At 35.0% G+C, this 16,334-nt stretch overlaps 1 protein-coding gene across 2 annotated transcripts in view; it reads left to right on the top strand.

Annotated features, from left to right (window-relative positions):
• Positions 1 to 16,334, top strand: part of LOC123700463 (tetratricopeptide repeat protein 28) — a 63,108-nt gene that overhangs the window by 24,696 nt on the left and 22,078 nt on the right. For both annotated transcript variants that reach the window (XM_045647678.1, XM_045647677.1), the window contains exons 6-13: positions 206 to 303; positions 7,252 to 7,477; positions 13,341 to 13,586; positions 13,957 to 14,120; positions 14,727 to 14,802; positions 14,986 to 15,099; positions 15,578 to 15,797; positions 16,015 to 16,234. In XM_045647678.1, the coding sequence (XP_045503634.1) occupies positions 206 to 303; positions 7,252 to 7,477; positions 13,341 to 13,586; positions 13,957 to 14,120; positions 14,727 to 14,802; positions 14,986 to 15,099; positions 15,578 to 15,797; positions 16,015 to 16,234 (1,364 nt within the window). The remainder of the gene's footprint in view (positions 1 to 205; positions 304 to 7,251; positions 7,478 to 13,340; positions 13,587 to 13,956; positions 14,121 to 14,726; positions 14,803 to 14,985; positions 15,100 to 15,577; positions 15,798 to 16,014; positions 16,235 to 16,334) is intronic.

The following is a 16,334-nucleotide window of genomic DNA, read 5'->3' as shown; positions in this document are numbered from 1 at the left end:
TAAACATAAAATTTTATTGATTTTATAAATAAACGAGTACACATTTTCAGTAAGCTTTTAATCGCCTTAAATTATTGCAGCGATTTACGTAAAAATATGTTTTGATCTCGTCGGGTAAGCCATAAAACATGTTTTAAAAAGCCAATTAATTTTTATTTGTTTAAGGTAATTAAATACAGTACTAAAATATATTTTTTTTATTTAGGTCGTGGGTCAAGAATTGCTGGCTGCAGGACAGTACCAAGCAGCAGTGACAGTGCTGGAAGCTGCTCTAAGAATCGGATCATGCTCATTAAAACTAAGGTTAGTTACATTTGCCACTTTCATAACAACAACATCAAAAAGTGCGTTTATTGGAAATGTTAATATTTAAGCTATTTCCTGGTATTTCATAATTTGTCTAAATCTCGAGTATTTTGAAGAAAATATCAAGCTTTAGGTACCTAGTCATCTAATTTGTTAGGAGTTTACAAAATAAATGTCATAAAAACACTTTATATAGCAAAAAAATTTAAAGCAAATAAAATCGATATACTCACCTATTGTTTATTTTGATGAAGCCGCAAGTGGTCATGGATCCATAAAACAATTAACCCGAAAGCTTCATTTACCGCAGCCATCGATCAAAATCACCGCCCTAATCCTTTCGCACATCACTTGACCGCTATGTAGAACCATTTAATTTATAATTTAGCGAACCCTCGCCGTGAGATATCCTGTTTCAGATTAATCTTAACAATTTCACACCTTACCACTCTACCTTTCAAAGCCCTAATAGGAGGAAGACAAATGACCCTTACACAACATTCATTAATGGTACCTACATTATTATTTTTAATCAACGAACCCTTGCAACATGACGGTGAAATAATTTATATATACTTAGCGGATGCTTATCTGTGGCAGAATTTCGACATTTTGATTTATACTTTCTCAGACGATTGCGGTTAAAGAAATTTCGCATTGGATGTAGCCGCTTTTTAACACAAAGAAGATGCATTCGTTATATACCTAAATTGCAGTATTTTATAAACAGTTTGAAATCAATATCCGCCAACACATACCAGCGCGACGTGATAAATATAATCTCTCTCATATGTGGCCTAAGACCTGTGGTACTACATTATAATCCGAGTTACACTAGGTAATTTCCTTGTAGAATCTTATACGTGGATGATTACCTAGCATATCCAACAAATTCCTGAAAATCACAATAATAATAAAAACTCGATCTAATAAAGTTACTGGCTTTGTTGATTTCCTTAACCAGGGTAATCATGGCTCTCGCGAACGCAATATGCAATTATATCGATTCGAGTGCAGGGTATAGTTTGCGATCAGTTAATGTTTACCCCACTACCGAAACATATGGATATAATCAGTGGGCATAAATACGTCTATCGCATTGTAACAAGTAGTAGGTACGCTGCATTCAAGATGTTCAAGATGTGTGATTTACGACTACGATAAATAAAATAAGCACTTTCTGGTATAAACTTGTAGATGATATTTTTATTAGATGCTTTGATATACGTTTACTTACCACAAGAATATAATCATATGTACATACATACACAAATATACACATCTTTAATGCAGTCAGCCTTTTAAGCCTTTAATACCATCTCCAATTGAAGTTGTTTGGGCCCCTACCTGTCGAGTGTCGGCAAGTGACGACGTCAAACTCGCGCATCGCGCCGAAACCCACACCTCTTCATGATCTTATCTCAATTTGATGGATCGAATTCGTATCGATGCCTTATTCTGTACTCAAGCGAGAGAAATCTCTTTAACTGTATAAATACGGACATTTATTTTTGATCCTTATCGATATGAGATTATTTGTGACTGATGATAGCCTATAAAGGAAGTATCGTAATACAGAATATCTATAATGGATAATAAAAGCAGTGAAGTGTGTAGTAATATTGCTTTGTTATGTTGTTGATCCCATTCTAATGTACAGAAACACGATACCTAATGAACTTAGAAAGCTATATAAATAAGAGTGGATGAAATATCTTGTAACACTTAATATTTTAATAACGTTACAACAACACGGTACACGTATAAGTAAATAGGCATCGTAAATCTCATATAATCTCATCAAACTGACACGAGCAAGCGAATTCCATTAATCCTCTAGTTACTTAGTCGTTACATCAATTCAGGGAATAGGTTTTATTAGCCACTATCATCAACAGAACAACCAACGAATAATGACTATGGAGATTGTCTGCGCTGCAATTATTACATTATTAAGCGAAAATTAAGGGGAGGAAGTTGCTCGCGTCCGTAGGATTTACCATCTATTCCTAGACTCACCCTACACGTCTCCCCTGGGTGGTGCCAAACGAGCAACAACGCCGAGTCTCGGGCGGCGGTAACTAACCCGATGCAACCTGCCTAAGAAACAAGTTATGTTGGGGGTAGGAAATGACCTCCTCAACCCGCAATCTCATGGTCTAGTCCTGAGATCGGGGGCATTGGCTTAATCGCCCGTGTCACGAGGTAGAAAGCCTCTATAAAAATTCACCCTAATCCTAAGGTGGGATACGCGCCGAAAGGATGAATGGCTTGCAGGTAGCAAGCTGATAGCGCCAACCTCAACGGACCCGGCCAACGTTGTTGTATGGAGCCTTCTTGGAGGAATAGGCGTCACCCTTCAAGTGACTACTTAGTTCGTCCTTACTCGTGGGAACAATATGAGCGAAACCACCCAAAAAAATTCTAGTCCTAAGAATAATATGATACAGCAAAAATTAAATAAAAATATCTTCTTTAGAAATCGTAGTAACAGTTTACCAACAGTAAATAAAACTGGAGACAATAAAATAGAAAATGAGAAATTAGACACTAGAGAAGGTACAGTGATCAGTTCGATTCAGTGGCAGAATGACAAAGTACCTCTCATAAGACAAAAACGAAAAGAAACAAGCCCAATAGATAATGAGAACATAAAGAAATCAAGGCACACGTCTTCAATCATCAATGTACCTACACATAACAAATACGACATTCTAACTGATGAGGAAACAGAAGTACCTGACAAGGACGTGGAATATGTACCTAAGCCTGAACCAATTTTCGTGACTGGAGTCATGGATGTCACAGCATTAAAAGCTACTTTAAATACAATTGTGGATAACAAATCATACAACATGACAACTTTAAGATCAGGGCATATTATCAAGTTAATGCCAAATGATGTTCAAACTTACAAAGCTATCCGAGAACACTTCATCAAAAATAATATATCGCATTACACTTACAAATTAAAATGTGAGAGAGCATACAGAGTTGTATTACGAGGACTACATGCTACTGAAGACATTTCTCTAATTAAGCAAGAATTAAGAGAGCAAGGACATGAAGTTAGACAAATAGTAAATATCTTGCATAGGTCAACCAAAAAAGCATTACCTGTATTTTTTGTGGACCTAGAACCAAATAAAAATAATAAAGAAATATTCAAATTAAAATATTTATGCCAAATGAAAGTTGCATTTGAAGCTCCCTATAAGAAAAATGAAATAATGCAATGTAAAAGATGCCAAAGGTTTGGACATACCAAAAACCAGTGCCTTAGACCATTCAGATGTGTTAAATGTGGCAACGAACATCCCACTTCTGTATGCACTAAAACACCCGAAACAGATCCCACTTGTGCGAATTGTCAAGAAAAGCATCCTGCAAGCTATAAGGGCTGCATTAAATATAAACAATATAAAGAAAGACTACTAAAAACCAAATCAAACATAAAAGAAATCCCAATCCAGTCAAGTACTGACACAAAAACACAAGAACAACCAAGACCTAATCCAAGACAGTTTAATTACAGACAGAAGAGAAGCTATGCAGATGTAACAAAAGATCGACCAATCAAGAATTTATCTGAAATTGAAAACCCTTCCGACAGACTAGAACAAATGTTCGCTAAATTCCAACAAATCATGCTTAGCATGATGGACAATATGATGGATCGTATGATCCAGCTAGTGTCAAGCCTAATAACAAAATGATTAATTCCATCCGAATAGTCACTTGGAATGCCAACGGCTTAACTGAACGCCGCCGCGAATTTCAAGCATTTCTTAAAACAGAAAAAATCGATATAGCATTAATTTCTGAAACAAGATTCACTGCAAAATCTTACTTTAAAATACCAAACTACACAGTATACACAACTAACCATCCGTCAGGTAATAGTCACGGCGGAACTGCAGTAATAATAAAAAACAACATCAAACATTACGAACTAGAACAATACCGTACAGATAAGATACAGGCAACTTCAATAAATGTTATGATCAGTGAAAAAGCTGAAACAACTTTTTCTGCAGTGTATTGCCCACCAAGACACACGATAACCAAGAATGACTACATAGAGTATTTCTCCAATCTCGGCTCCAGATTTATCTGCGGTGGGGATTGGAACGCAAAACATACCCACTGGGGTTCTCGATTAATCACACACCGTGGAAGGCAACTATATAGTACTATACAGGATTTAAAACTAGCGTGTATCGCCCCTCAGGAGCCGACGTATTGGCCAACAGATTACAATCGAATTCCTGATCTCCTCGACTTTTATATAACCAAAAGTGTAAGCCGCAATTACTTGACTGTTGAAACTTGCACGGATCTATCTTCAGACCATACGCCAGTAACATTGAATTTTAATACAACAATAGTGATGGTGAAGCCAGCAGAACGATTGTACAACAAAAGAACTAACTGGAAGATGTTCCAGGACGCAATCACTAGCAGAATTCAGCTCATACACCCGTTCAAAACTATTGAAAGCATAGAAGAAGCCATTGAAAACCTTAATAAAACAATTCATGAGGCAGCAGCGATATCCACGAAACAACGAAAAAGGTTACCACTAATGAACAACGAATACCCAAAAGCCATTAGAGTCAAAATACTCGAACGCCGTAATTTACGTAAAATATGGCATAGAACCAGATATCCCTCAGACAAAACTGTGTTCAATAAATCTTCTAACGAACTCAAGGAACTAATAAAAAGTTATACCAACAATAATTTGCAAGAATTTTTATCTAACCTAACCCCGAGTCCGGACACAGACTATTCGTTGTGGAAAGCAACACAAAAACTAAATCGTCCTAGAAAACAGATCCCTCCTATCAGAAAAGCCAATGGGATGTGGGCGAGATCAGACCAGGAAAAGGCTACAATATTTGGTGAACACTTGTGCAACGTTTTTCAACCATTTCCAGAATTGAGACCGGAGCATAGCTCTGAGATACATAGTTATTTGGAAAGCGCAGATCAAATGTGTCCTCCATTAAAATACACTAGCCCTTCCGAAGTAGCGGATGAAATACGAAACCTTAAGGATGGAAAATCACCAGGATTCGATAGCATAGATAGCGTTCTCTTGAAAAACTTACCAAAAAAGGGTATAGTAGCAATCGTCAACATCTTTAATGCCTGCTTAAGATTGAATTATTTTCCAGGTCACTGGAAGATAGCACAAATAATAATGTTACTCAAACCTGATAAGATACCAAATGAAGTTGCATCATATCGGCCCATAAGTCTTCTACCGTTAATGGGTAAACTTTTCGAAAAGATCATACTAAACAGGTTGAAAGTACATCTTAACGACATCACCCCGGACCACCAATTTGGATTCAGGGAGAATCACGGAACAATTGAGCAAATTCATCGTATTGTAGACGTTATAAGCAGATCTTTGGAGGAAAAGAAATACTGTTCAGCAGTATTTCTAGATATTAGCCAGGCCTTTGATAAAGTGTGGCATGACGGTTTATTATTCAAAGTTAAAAAGATGCTCCCTCACTCATACTTACACATTATCAAATCTTATCTCTACAAACGTTGTTTTGAAGTAAAGTTTCATGAAGTGACATCTGAACTGTATGAGATCAAATCAGGAGTTCCACAGGGAAGCATACTGGGACCGATTCTCTACATTATTTACACAGCCGACCTTCCAACTTCAGACAACACCATAGTCGCAACATACGCGGACGATACAGCTTTGTTATCTACTCACTCAAATCCAATAATAGCCTCAGATCACCTGCAAAATCACATTTATAAAATAGAGGAATGGCTTAAAAACTGGAGAATACATGCAAATCAGAGTAAATCAAAACATGTTACATTCACACTCAGGAGAGACACATGTCCACCAGTTAAATTGAACAATGATTACATTCCTCAAGAGGATAATGCTAAATACTTAGGCATGCACTTGGATAGAAGGCTAACATGGCGAAAACATATTTGGACAAAACGGAAGCAACTGGACTTGAAACTTCGTAGTCTTTACTGGTTAATTGGACGCCATTCACAAATGAGGACAGAAAGCAAATTAGCAGTATATAAAGCCATCTTGAAACCCATATGGACCTATGGCATCCAACTATGGGGCACAGCTAGTAATAGTAATATAGAGATACTGGAGCGCTTCCAAACAAAAACTTTAAGGACTATATTTAACATCCCATCATACATCAGTAATAGGATCATATACTTAGACTTAAAGCTACCCACTGTCAAACAGGAGATAACTAAATTTAGTGACGCCTACCAGAAAAGACTTTCAAATCATAAAAATGAGCTAGCCTTTAAATTAAGCGGAGATCAAGGCCTTCAGTACAGAAGGCTAAAAAGACACAGTGTGCCAACACTACAGGGCAGATTTGTAAGGATGGAATGATACATCCATTTGAGATGTGTCCTTCTAAGCAAAAAAAAAAAAAAAAAAAAAAAACCCAACAGATAAATATCACACAAAAAAGTGGCTTATTGTTGTGATCAACAGATTGCCATGAAGCAGTATATAATAAAAAAAAAAAAAAAAAAAAAATTAAGCGAAAATAGTAAAATTTATGATCTCAGATGCAGTTAGACTGAATCTAGAATAACTAGATAGTAATTCATCTTCATATTTGAAAAGTTTTATTATTCGATCAACACTTGCGGTTGAAACGTATTTCGAATTCAGTTTTACTAACCTTAGGTCTAGAAACAATCGTGTTTTATAGCTATACGTGATACTCAGTTAAATTACACAAAGCCTGCCAATTTGCCTCACGTTTCGTTGAAATTTATTTAGTTTTGCATTGAAAACGAAAAGTTTCAAAAATCCTATTCTTATATATTCGCTACCAGTTTAGACAGCATTAAAAACAATTCCAAAATCCATGCCTTGTCCATCCTTGGCCGTTATAACATAGAGCATGTCCACAGGGGTTCAGTGTTCAGCGCATTATCATCAGCTCACTGGGCGTTGAGCAAACTCGACGCGGCCATCAACTACATGCAGCAGGATCTCGCCGTGGCCAAGTCGCTCGGGGACACGGCGGGCGAGTGCAGGGCGCACGGCAACCTGGGCGCGGCGTACTTCAGCCAAGGGTCGTATAAGGACGCCCTTACTGCGCATAGATACCAACTCGTGTTGGCTATGAAGTGTAAGGTAAGATATTCATGTGTTTTGCAGAGATTTTTATGTGAGAGCAAGCAAAGGGGAATGTGGGCGGTCACTTGATGGTAAATGGTCATCGCCGCCAATACACTAGTAACACCAATGTGTGCAGAGATTTCAGATGAAAGCAAAATTTCCTTTTTTATTTTACATATTTGTCCAATGACTATGTAGGTATTTCTCTTAAAAAATACTTAGGTATTTCAATTCAAATTTATTTTCTCGAAGAACGAAAGGATTTACTTAAACGTGAGCTAAAATGTAATGAATATCGAACACGGGATGCAAACATTACAAATTATGTTCGCACTCCTACACCACTAATTAAAATAATATTATAAAGTATACTATAAGTATATAACTGCTATCAAATAATAAGAAATGCCGAGATGCCTTGAAGCGAAAATCGGACACACCCATACGAACATATCTCAAACAAGAGCCAACAAAAGGCAGGATACTTATTTACATAACATAAACAACAAAGCCTTTGATTTGTACGAACAAATGAAATATAATATAAATATTATAATCCCAAGAGAGTTGTAATATTAAACGCGGCGCAGCACTCGCTTATTTAATTTTGCATAGGAATTCAATCCCCGACCGTGACCCTGCCTCGTGGTTGTTTTTTAACTTTCGTCCAATTATAAGATGTGGTTTTACTCGTAAAGTAATCTTGTGTACTTTGTATTCAGTCTTAAGGAAAGATTAAACGAGATAAGGTATTAATAAATCTTTATTTTCTGGTAGTTTTATGTCATGCATTTAGATATGCACTATGTATATGCATTGGAGAGTAGTAAAGCAAGGAATATTTTAATGTTTATAGATGGCCGTATCTATGTTTGATTTTATGGCTTTTTAAGTGCTTTAATATGTATTGGAGACATTTATAGTCTGTATAACATTATACGGATTACATAATTTGAGAAAGTAATTTCTATTTTTATAATTTACATTTTTGGAAATTCTTTTTGGATAAAAAATATTACAGATAGATTCAATAAAAAGCAAGCGACGCTTTTTAGAAATATTTCTGGTTACGCTTGCAATTAACCGTAGTCAAAATCTAAGATAATATTGCCTAGTGTTGTCTACGTCTAGTTAACCATGTTTAAAAAAATATCCTATCCTCATTAGTTACTTTTTCTTCGTATTCAGTCATCTTCAATTTGATTCCCTATTTAAGTGTTTTCACGGTATTTTGCTGAATGTTGTGCTGTACCTACATATAAAATAAGAGTTGAAAAAATCGTATTCTATTTAAAGTTACTTACCATCACATAAATCACCAGCTGCTATGTATTCCTATTTTGTAGTCCAGCATGAGTTAATCGAGTACAACGTATTCATTAAAAAATCTGCCAAGCTCAGTGTTTACGATAGTGTGAATAGTTGTCTTTAAACTTAGCACTTTTACATATCTTGTTTTGCTATAACCGGTGCCCGTATTACACGTCCTCTAATAGTCAAACCACTTCTTATTAAAGCCTTCGAGCGCCGCGGGTAATGTTAATTTGCAGTTAACGTAGCTATGAGAGTCCCTGTTGTGAAAGTGATAACTGATTATGCAACGCTAAAGCTGCATTATGAAATGGTACTGCATAGGTGCAATCACTGATTCCAATTACCTATGGAATAGGTACTTATAGACCTTAAATATACCTTAGGAAACATGCATGGTAAAGTATTGAATCAAAAATGATCACTTAATTTTCAAATGATGCTGCAATTTTAAACGATCTCATAATTTAGGTAGTATGGATTTAATCTGACTGTATTGCATACCCTACGACCTACCAATTTTTTTTTTTAATTCAACGATGACCTATCATAAGAAAAACGCAAAAGCAGTGACAAGTACATATGTATAGCAATTAGATATTTTGGGTGAAATTTACAAGGCACAAGGTACAATGTACAAGGTATCGTCTGTTTATATTAAATTAAATTAATCCACAAATAAGTAACCCGTAGACGCGTATAGAAATTGTACTAAGGACACATAAAACAAACGAGTTATGTGAAGTAAAATAAATAGCTCAAGTTTTATTGCCAAGTACAATGTGAACAGTATCCACATATGGAACAATCTGTGGAACAAATACTCGTAAAAATATTTTACGCGTTCCAACCGAATGGCGACCGACAAAAACTCAAAGTAACCGAGAAATGGTAGCGGAGGTGAGGATTTGTCAGTAACATGATATTTTTATAATCGAAACTGACTTTGAAAAAACTATATGAAAGGGTTCAATTTACAGATTTATTCAACTTTATACCGCTTAATATTTGACACCTTTTTGTTTTACGGCGCAAGAAATCAATGCTCGCGTTATGGATGCTTCAGTAAATATTTATAAGGTGAACTGCGCGAATTCGATTTTGAAGAAAAGCCATAAATGGATGACCGATGAATTTAAGTACTCTACTAAATTTTGTAATAATATATAATAAATTTCGTTTAATGGTTCTTTGAACACCACCCATAAACAAATTTTGCGATTAACCACTAAATAATAAAAAGAATATCCATGTTTACATTTACACAATATGCTCACATCGACAAAGGTTTGATTATGTAAAGTTTACATTATCTGTGAATACGAAGCGATGCCGACTAGTCACTAGATGAAACCGCGAATAATTTGACAGTAACATGTGAGGTAACTGAGCTTCATTAACGGATGCCTTGAATAACCCATCGCGCAGGTGCTATCTGAGCTGGGATTCGAATTGCCAGTCAGAGATTAAAGGGATTACGCTATAGAAGGGAATTTGTGGCGATGTTCGTCTAGCCTCGATAATTAGTTTTGTAGTCAGAATGATTAAAGCGTCGATACACTCGCTATCTAGGATTTCACAATTGAAAGCGCGTTAGGATTATTGAAACGACCGCGATTCCCGTCGCGTCGCTAATACATGAGTCAGTGAACTAATCAAATGATTAAAGAATATGTACACATTATACGACTGATATTTCGCCTGTGTGAAGAAAATTCTAATTGATAAATATTTAAATTAACAATTATTAAAATACTCCATTGTAAAATATTAATAAGTGCGCTATAATAGTATCAGAATAAAATTTACAAACAAGTTCAATCAAAATAACAATTTGCAATAACTAAAATCAAGTGAAAATATAACACATACATCAAAAATTCTAAAGCAATAAATATATCGATACTTACCGTTCCGAGATTCCAGTTACTCGTAAATGAATATTCATAAATCGAGAATTCCACGCTATGAGCTATTTGTATTTTAATATTCAAAACCATATTATATCCACAATTTAGCCGCAAAATTAAATTTATTGGATTACTAGCTTCCGCCCGCGACTCTGTCCGCGCGGATGTCGGTCTTTGCGTGGATGGTTTATTTCTCCACTTTGAGTAACTCGGACAATGACATCTTATAAATATCTATTGGACCCAAATACGGCTAGGTCTATAATAATACGCAACGTGTGTTCGCGGTACCTACTACAGAACAACGTCTATGGATAACTGAAAAATTGAGATTAATTTTTTTTCTACGTATTTTTCCAGGATAAAAAGTATCCTATTTTACGCCCAGGATAATAAGGTATAATTATACCAAGTTTCATCGAAATCGAACCGGTAGTTTTCACGTGATGTCTTCACATACAGACAGACAGACAGACAGACAGACAAAAATTTTTTTAATCACATATTTGGGTTTGGTATCGATCCAGTAACACCCCCTGCTAGTTATTTTTTCAATATTTTCAATGTACAGAATTGACCCTTCTACAGATTTATTATATGTATAGATTGGATACTTTTATCAATCACTATGGTGTTTTGACCTATCACTGGTGTTATGATGATAAACAATTTTATATTATTATTTATTTATTTATCTTTATACAGTTAGATCATATTAATAATAATTATTAAACGGCTATTATATACAGTGAGATAATAACATATTGCATAGGTAGGTGAGTGAAGCCAACTAATCGTTAAAAAAGTTGCAAAATACAAGCATTCTATTATACAACGCACGATATCGCATTGTCTACAAATAACACCCGACGTAACAAGGTGCACAAAAGGAAATATAATAAAGGTTAAATAAACGCAAACTTCATTCAAGTAGCCTCTATTTATTGTAACCACCAGGAACGCGCAGAAACGGCTTCGCTGTGCGCGGAATGCAATGTGACCTGACAGAACCTTAAGTTCAAGAGAGCCCAAACTATTATAGTTGGAAAACGTCCAACAGAGATCGAGTCAATATGTAAATCACCACGTTATCGTATCATGTTGCACATACTTAATTAGTTAGATCGCTGCAACCCGACTGACTTGATAGTACAGTCCCGACGGGCTTTTAATGTCGATATTGGCTTATCGACTTATATTCATCGTCGGCAATTAAAGCCGACAAAAAGTAATCGTAATAGGAATTGATTACGAACTTATTCAGACGACAAAGTTATGTCTTTTACGATTTCGATTTAATATATGCCTGGTGCGAATTGTAGACTATTTTATATTGCAATGCATGTTACAATGTGCTTCGGTAGAATTGCATTATTTTATCGCTTAGCACACCATATACATAATGAAATAGTTTTTTATAATATGAAAATTGAATTTCGAGAACTTTCATGGAAATATAAGTATTACGCGCTCTAGTGCAATAAATAACGCTATTGATAAATTCCATACAAAACTAGTGATGAACCGTTAATAAACGTTATATGCTAATTATTCACGTTGAATACGATGCAAGCAACCTTGACAGCGTATCCCTATCTCGTTTGAATAAATTTATTTTAACAAAAAATATATCGATACAAATCTCACATCACTAACTCATTTCATCGAGACAAAGACCCTATTGGCGGTCCGTCGTCAGATATTTTTTCCTTTTGTCATCCATTTCCTTAGTGAAAAGGATGCGCCGCATTCTAATCGGCCCTTTATTTGTTTTTAATTCCTTTTGTTTGCTCTTAGTCGACAGAGCATTGAATTTTAAGTGATTTTTGGAAATATTCAACTTAGAATGTGTTTTTGTTATATCCATTTTGAAATTTAATATTAAATCAATGTGGAAGGTGATCTGGTATACATTAGCTTAGAAAATTTTAAAGGTATACTTTTATGGAGAATATTTTAATAAAATGTGCATTTTTCTAGAATAAATAAATATATTTACAATGCAAATTGAGAAAGTGATTCGAAAGCTTAAATAGAGCTGTCTTAAAATTAAAAGTGAAATTGATAAATTGAAAGACTGATGTTTCACCAAACTTCATTATCTTCATCGATAACCTACTCATGCACATCCCGTTGAAAGTTTTGCATTGGGAATTTTATTGTACTTTAACTTGGATCTACGTCCTGCTCTGTACCTAACATTCAAATTCTCGTCAAATCTTATGAAAGCATTATATAATATATTATGCTCGGCAATATTTACAAGTTTCTTTAAAAAAGTATTTACAACATATAATTTACCCCACTTAAAACATACAGAATGATTTTCTCAGTATTATTTCACTTGATTAAAATAATAATTATATGTACTACCTGACTTACAAATTACTGCAACATAATAATGGGGTTTATTTTTAATAAATCAGCCTTGGTCGTGTTAATCAAAGGTCGATATTAAATAAAAAATCAGTCCATAACTTAACAAACTTCTGCTTGCACCAGAAAAATGCATTGTCCCTGGTCGCTGTCATTTTTAATAAACTGTGACTGCTATACGAGCATTTAACCTTTAAGTACCTACCTATTAACGTTAAATAAACAATGTGGAAAGCTGTCAATTACCATGTAATGGGACAAAAAATAAATAACATTTGCAGGACACCCAGGCCGCGGCCGCAGCCCTGACCTCCCTGGGGCACGTCTACACTGCTATCGGCGACTATCCCAATGCGCTGGCGAGCCACAAACAATGCGTACAGCTAGTTAAACAAATGGGCGATAGATTACAAGAGGCCAGGGAGATAGGGAATGTCGGCGCTGTTTACTTGGCTATGGGGGAATTTGATTCAGCCGTGGATTGTCATACGCAGCACTTGCGGCTCGCGAGGCGGCTCGGCGATCAGGTAGGCTGGATATTTGCTAGTTCGGTATGTGTTTACACCTTAGATTTATGTAACTGGCTTTTACTGAATGTCTGTTTGTGTTTTATATATTATATCCATAGCTTTATACTGAATAGAGGACTTTATTCGCTATCAATGAGGCGAAATAAATATAAATTCTATCTATGGCTAATACCATTGTTTTTGCAATAACATCTTAAGGAGTCACCGCCCTTTTCACCCAATAGATCATGGATGTACCTATCTATATGAAACTTGGCACAGAAGCAACACAAATTCTTAGAATCGGCTCAAATTCATTGAACTTGTACATAAGTAATGCTGCACAGATGCATTATAAATGACCTTAATATAACTAATGGTATTTCAGGTTGAAGAAGCCCGAGCATATTCAAATCTAGGTTCCTCGTATCATTATAGGAGAAACTTCTCGCAAGCTATCGCTTATCACGAAAACGTGCTTAGGATAGCCCAGAATTTAGGAGATAGAGCTATCGAAGCAAGAGCGTACGCGGGTCTTGGGCATGCTGCAAGGTAACGGAAATTTTGTACATTTGATAACTGTTCATTCAATGTACCGAACGAATTGATAAACTATAAAGTAATAAAATCTAGTAGAATTATTTGAATAATTTTAAACATGATATTTTTCCAATTATTTTTACTTTGACTTTTTTTAAATAACTAGTAGGTACCTACAATTATTTATACAGATTTTTTAATGTCATTAAATACTTCGTTTATTTATTATAATAGTAAGTATAATAGTATCACAATAGTATTGTTTAATTATAGCATGAAAACTTTTTGTGATCAAAGAGGTTGAACAAAATAGTGTATAGAAAAGTTGTTAGCCACTAAGAAATGAGACCGCTGGAAATAAAAAAAATATAAAAAAGCGGCAAACGCGCGAAAAAGAGAAAGTTATTAAAATAATGGGAATGAATTTTTAAATTGAAATTTCTCCGCTAATAATTAATAAAACAAAATTATTTTATATTTTCATGAATTTTATTATTGTTCTAGACTAGAATCGTTATAGTTCTTTCACTTCATTCTGAATTCAATTAAGTTGTCTCGCATTGTATATTTATTTATGTTTAAAGTTTAAAATATCTGTTTTCTATTTCTTGTTTATAGATGCGCAGGAGACTATGCACAAGCGAAAAAATGGCACGAAAGGCAATTGGATGTAGCTCTCGCTGCAAGAGACAAGGTATTATAATAAATAATAATTAAGTTATTTTTTCTCACAATAATTATTTTCTTTTGTAATTATTTTTACACGGTTAAATTTTTCCAATTTTTTATTTATTAGATAAAAAGATGAACGGTTTTTCGAATATAAAATAGCAAATCATTAGCAGAAAAATCTCATTTAATGTATTTAAATCAACAGGTTGGCGAAGGCCGTGCCTGTTCAAACCTAGGCATTGTATACCAGTTGCTAGGGGAACATGACGCAGCGCTCAAATTGCATCAAGCTCATTTATCTATTGCCAGACAGTTACAGGTTTGCTATTCACATTAATTACAATAAAATGCTAATAAACTATAATGGTTCCATAAATTAATGTTTTTCACAAATTATACACGAAAAAGTCAATTCAAATGGCAGTTATAGACTAATTAGAAATTTAAGATTATCAATTAATTCATTTCAGATGTATAATTTATTTCTAGATGATGTTGTTTGTAGTTGATACCTATTATACAATTTTATTTCATCACAACAACGTAATAAGATTTCATGTATCAGAAATACTAAAAATATTTAAAATGAACGGCGACTTTTTTATTTTTTAAGCTATTGCATAGCTTCTATCGCGGGCCTTGAGCGCGGGGACCGAATCGAGAAATTCCGTAAAGAAAAAACCTCACGCTCTCCACTCGGGCGGAGGTGTGGCTTGAAGGCATAGCATGCAATAGCTTTACCGCGGCAGTCCCCGAGTGTCACACGTCGTTTTTTTTGATTAAAATTTTATTTCTAGGATAAAGCCGGTATGGGTAGAGCATACGGCAACATTGGTAACGCATATTCCTCCGCGGGGTTCTACGAACAAGCAATTAAGTACCACAAACAAGAACTGACGATATCTAAAGAGGTGCACGATAGAAGTTCAGAAGCATCAACCCATGGGAACTTGGCGGTTGCGTATCAGGCACTTGGTGCTCATGATATGGCGCTGTTCCATTATAGAGCTCATTTGGGTAAGTTTATTTACTTTCTATATAATGATAAATAAAATTTCTTTAGCGTAGTTATTCCCTTTTAAAAATATGCCAGTTCATAAACTCATTAACAAATCGTCAATCTCCCGTATGGTAAAAAAACGGATGCTAATCTACTATTCAATTTCGGAAATATCATAATTGAATATTATAATCAGTAAAATGCAGCAAAATTTATTCAAAATATTTCCTCTAGGCATAGCTCGTGAACTAAAAGACGCAGCAGGTGAAGCCTGCGCTTTACTCAACTTGGGCAACTGCTTATCATCAAGAGGAGAATTTGCTCAAGCGGTCCCATACTATGAGCAGCATCTCATGTTGTCGCAGGAACTTGGTGACGTCACTGCAGAAGCTAAGGCTTGCCATTTTTTGGGATATGCGCATTACTGTTTGGGGAATTATAGAGAAGCTGTAAGGTAAGCTATTAATAATAATTGTGTTTGAATCGTGTTTTTATTTGTGTTCAATTCAATTTAAAAATATTGTATGAACCACATTTATTTCAAATTATGTGAA

The sequence above is a fragment of the Colias croceus genome, chromosome 19 (assembly GCF_905220415.1).
Source record: "Colias croceus chromosome 19, ilColCroc2.1".
In the NCBI taxonomy this organism is placed as follows: domain Eukaryota; kingdom Metazoa; phylum Arthropoda; class Insecta; order Lepidoptera; family Pieridae; genus Colias; species Colias croceus.
This window is presented reverse-complemented; position numbering and strand designations above follow the sequence as displayed.